Source organism: Populus nigra, chromosome 17 (genome assembly GCF_951802175.1).
Source record: "Populus nigra chromosome 17, ddPopNigr1.1, whole genome shotgun sequence".
Lineage (NCBI taxonomy): Eukaryota > Viridiplantae > Streptophyta > Magnoliopsida > Malpighiales > Salicaceae > Populus > Populus nigra.
The window spans coordinates 11,118,673-11,121,779 of NC_084868.1; the positions used below are offsets into that span (position 1 = coordinate 11,118,673).

Below are 3,107 nucleotides of genomic sequence, written 5' to 3' on the forward strand. Positions count from 1 at the left end.
ATTAATGTTTTATTAATATTTAGTTGGTTTTATTCTACAGGAGGGTTGAGAGGCTACATTTATACTTTGTAATATTGACGAAGAAAACAAAAGTTATAAAATTATACATATATGTTCTGGTGGTCCAATGCTTGCTTCACTAGACTTAAACTTTTAGAGAGAGATTAAGTATTAATAATGTTGTGATAGAGAACAAGGCCACTCAAGTAGGTGCAAGAGGTAAATCCAATCATTTTCAAATATAGGTATAAATTTTAGAGAACAAGGTTACATGAGAAGGTGCAAGAGCTGGATTCAGTCATTCTGTTGATGAGCCCGGATTATCCAATAAACGACATAAATGTAGATAATTGAATGAGATATATTTATATATTTTGGTATTTTAATTAGTTGAATGTTGTATTATTGAAGTATTTTCATTTATTTTGCATGAATATATGTTTTTTCATTTGCCTTTTCAGATTGCCATGTGTTTCTTGCATGTGTGTTGTTTCCTTTCATATGTCTGAGTTTCATTAAAACCTACAAGATGATTTTTAGACTTTTTGTCTTTTTTAATCCAACACTTTGCTAATACGAATCATAAATCATAGGGAAGATCAGTTCATTCAACAAGTTTCTATGCAAAAAGTTTGTGCCTTCTGATTTGTTGTTGCTGCGACAAGACTGATTCCTTTGTTCGTTCCAGCATTTTTGGGTCTATCTTAGCAACATTTTTAAAATTTTGGGTGGCATCCTTGCAATGCATTTTGTTTTCTGAATTGTAAATATTTTACATACAGAATTCTATTCTATTAGGCTCAGATGAATTTTTCAAAGATGAATCACAATTAACATTCCGAACGACATAGCTGTTTATGTTGTTTTAGTTCGTTGTAGACTAAACAGTGCCCTAAATAGATGACATCTTCACTGGAATTACAAGAAAGAAAATAAAAAGAAGTTCTTTTCTATCCAAGCACCAAGCACCAAGCAACTAAGATCAAGTTCCGCGGTGAAGCGCGGGCAACGAATTTAGTACAATGCTGGAGAATAGGGATGCATGAAAATTCAACAATCCTCGCCTAAAATCACTTGAGACATTCTGTTCTTATGGAAAGGGTGACAGAAGAAGTGAAAACTAACAAGAAAAACTCATCAAGGAAAGTATAAATGAACTTTTTATAGGCTTTTTATTCAGCATAAATTTCTTTCTTCAAATTCTGCCAAATTTCAGGGCCTCTAGGATGACTATTTACATACTCATTAATGAACTTTTTGTCTGAGAGAGAAATTAAACTTCTCAAGGAAAGCATGGACACAGATTGTCCTTGATCTTTGAGCCAATTATACATTGCTAACCTAAGCTCCACTCTTTGCGTTGTGAAATTAAGATATGATGGGAAAGTGACCAAATATGATACTGGATAACCCACCTTATTTACAAGAAAATCAATCTTCATTTCAAGAACATCTTTCGATTGGCCAAGAATTTGAGGAGATGCTTTTATCATTTCACGAACATCTTTTCTGCTCACACCAGCTTCCACAATACAATCAAACCTCTCTTGGAACTTTTCTCCACTGCCCCGGAAAACCTTGAGTGCTTTTCCTATTTTATTTGAGTTATCTACAATTCCCAAGTCCAACAAGAACTTGGTCTTCAGCTTCCGCGATTTAAGTCTCAAGTTTGGCAATCGTTTAACTTTCGATCCCATCACCCATTTCTTCAAAACTTGTGGGCTCTCTTGGATGACTTCACACATTCTCTTCTCTGCAGCATGCAAAGCTAAACGCAATGTGTTGGGTTTCTTCAATCTACATGAACCAAGCATTAGTGGGTGAGAACGGAAAATACTCTGAATCTCATGTGCCTCCATCTGGATCTCATTCAAGAACAGAAAGCAATGCCTTAAATTTGAAAAGAATTCCTCAAATTCCATTTGCGGGAACCACAAAAACATAGAACATATCTGATTCATCGTGGATCCAAATTTGAGGAGGAAACCGATTAGCAAATATATCCTATCCACTGAATCCTCAAAGAAAATCCCCAGATGCCGGCTTATGAGTCCACCTAGCTGCTCCTCATTGTAACCTGCATGCCTAAATAAGTTGAGCAGTGCAAGCAACTTGCTCCAGTCATAAGAACTCTTCTCAGACAAATGCTCCTCTATCCTACTGATATCAACTCCCTCTTTTCTCAATATCTCTAATACCTTGATAAAGTCTGCATTCACCTCTCCAATCAAAAGATAAGGGCTACAAACAACCAACTTCATCATAAAAGACTGCACAAGCCCCAATTCCTCATAAGCTTTTAGTTTCAGCACCAAGACCCCATAATCATACCCGAAAACTTCCGTGGCTTCCTTATAAATCTTTCCTATCTTACTTCTTGCAATCCCATAATTACACAAAACATGATAATTCTCTAAAAGTAAATCATCGTCACATAAAAACATCAGATCACGTGGAAGAAGAGGATTATAATCACGAGGTTTTAGACCCAAACTCTCAAAGAAAGGCTCAAATTCATTAATAGGGTGAAAACACAAGAAACGGGTAATGGAATGCCCGATATCTGCATCAATATCAACCTTTGCTAATAACTTTTCAAGAAAATGAGGTGAATTTTTACTCATATTATCTGCATCCGTAAACTGTATGTTTCTAGTGACGTACAGATACTCTAATAACGCAGTTTGGGCTGCTATCCTAGAAACTGGGTTTATGCTTTGTCCATTTTCAGCTTGAACTATCCTCTTGGTCCTATAGAACATAGGGCTTTCTGCAATGTTGAATAATGACATCATTGAGGACAACGGGGTTTTGTAGCTACCAACAAAATTGGAAGAAACCCAATTGAAAATCTTAAATTTTCCAAAATGGGTCATGGTTATTTTGATGAGAAATGAAGAGCGGTGATAGCTAGAGAGTTAACAAACAAAAAGAAAGGCTAAAGTATGATAAGTTCACTAGAAATGTATAAAAGCGAGTTTCTTGGAGAGTTTCTTACCTTGTTAGTGTGGTAGGCTTGGTGAGTTTAGTGATTTCTAAGAGAGATTTTGAGATATAGGGGGCAGGATTTCCTCCCTTTCTATCTGGTTCAGTGGAGCAAAGCATGG

At 35.9% G+C, this 3,107-nt stretch overlaps 1 protein-coding gene across 1 annotated transcript; it reads right to left on the reverse strand.

Moving 5' to 3' along the window:
* Positions 1 to 1,172: 1,172 nt before the first annotated feature.
* LOC133677579 (transcription termination factor MTEF18, mitochondrial-like) lies at positions 1,173 to 2,792 on the reverse strand. The gene has a single exon (XM_062099657.1). It carries the CDS (start codon positions 2,790 to 2,792, stop codon positions 1,173 to 1,175), a length of 1,620 nt encoding a protein of 539 aa, XP_061955641.1.
* Between the last annotated feature and the right edge of the window lie 315 nt (positions 2,793 to 3,107).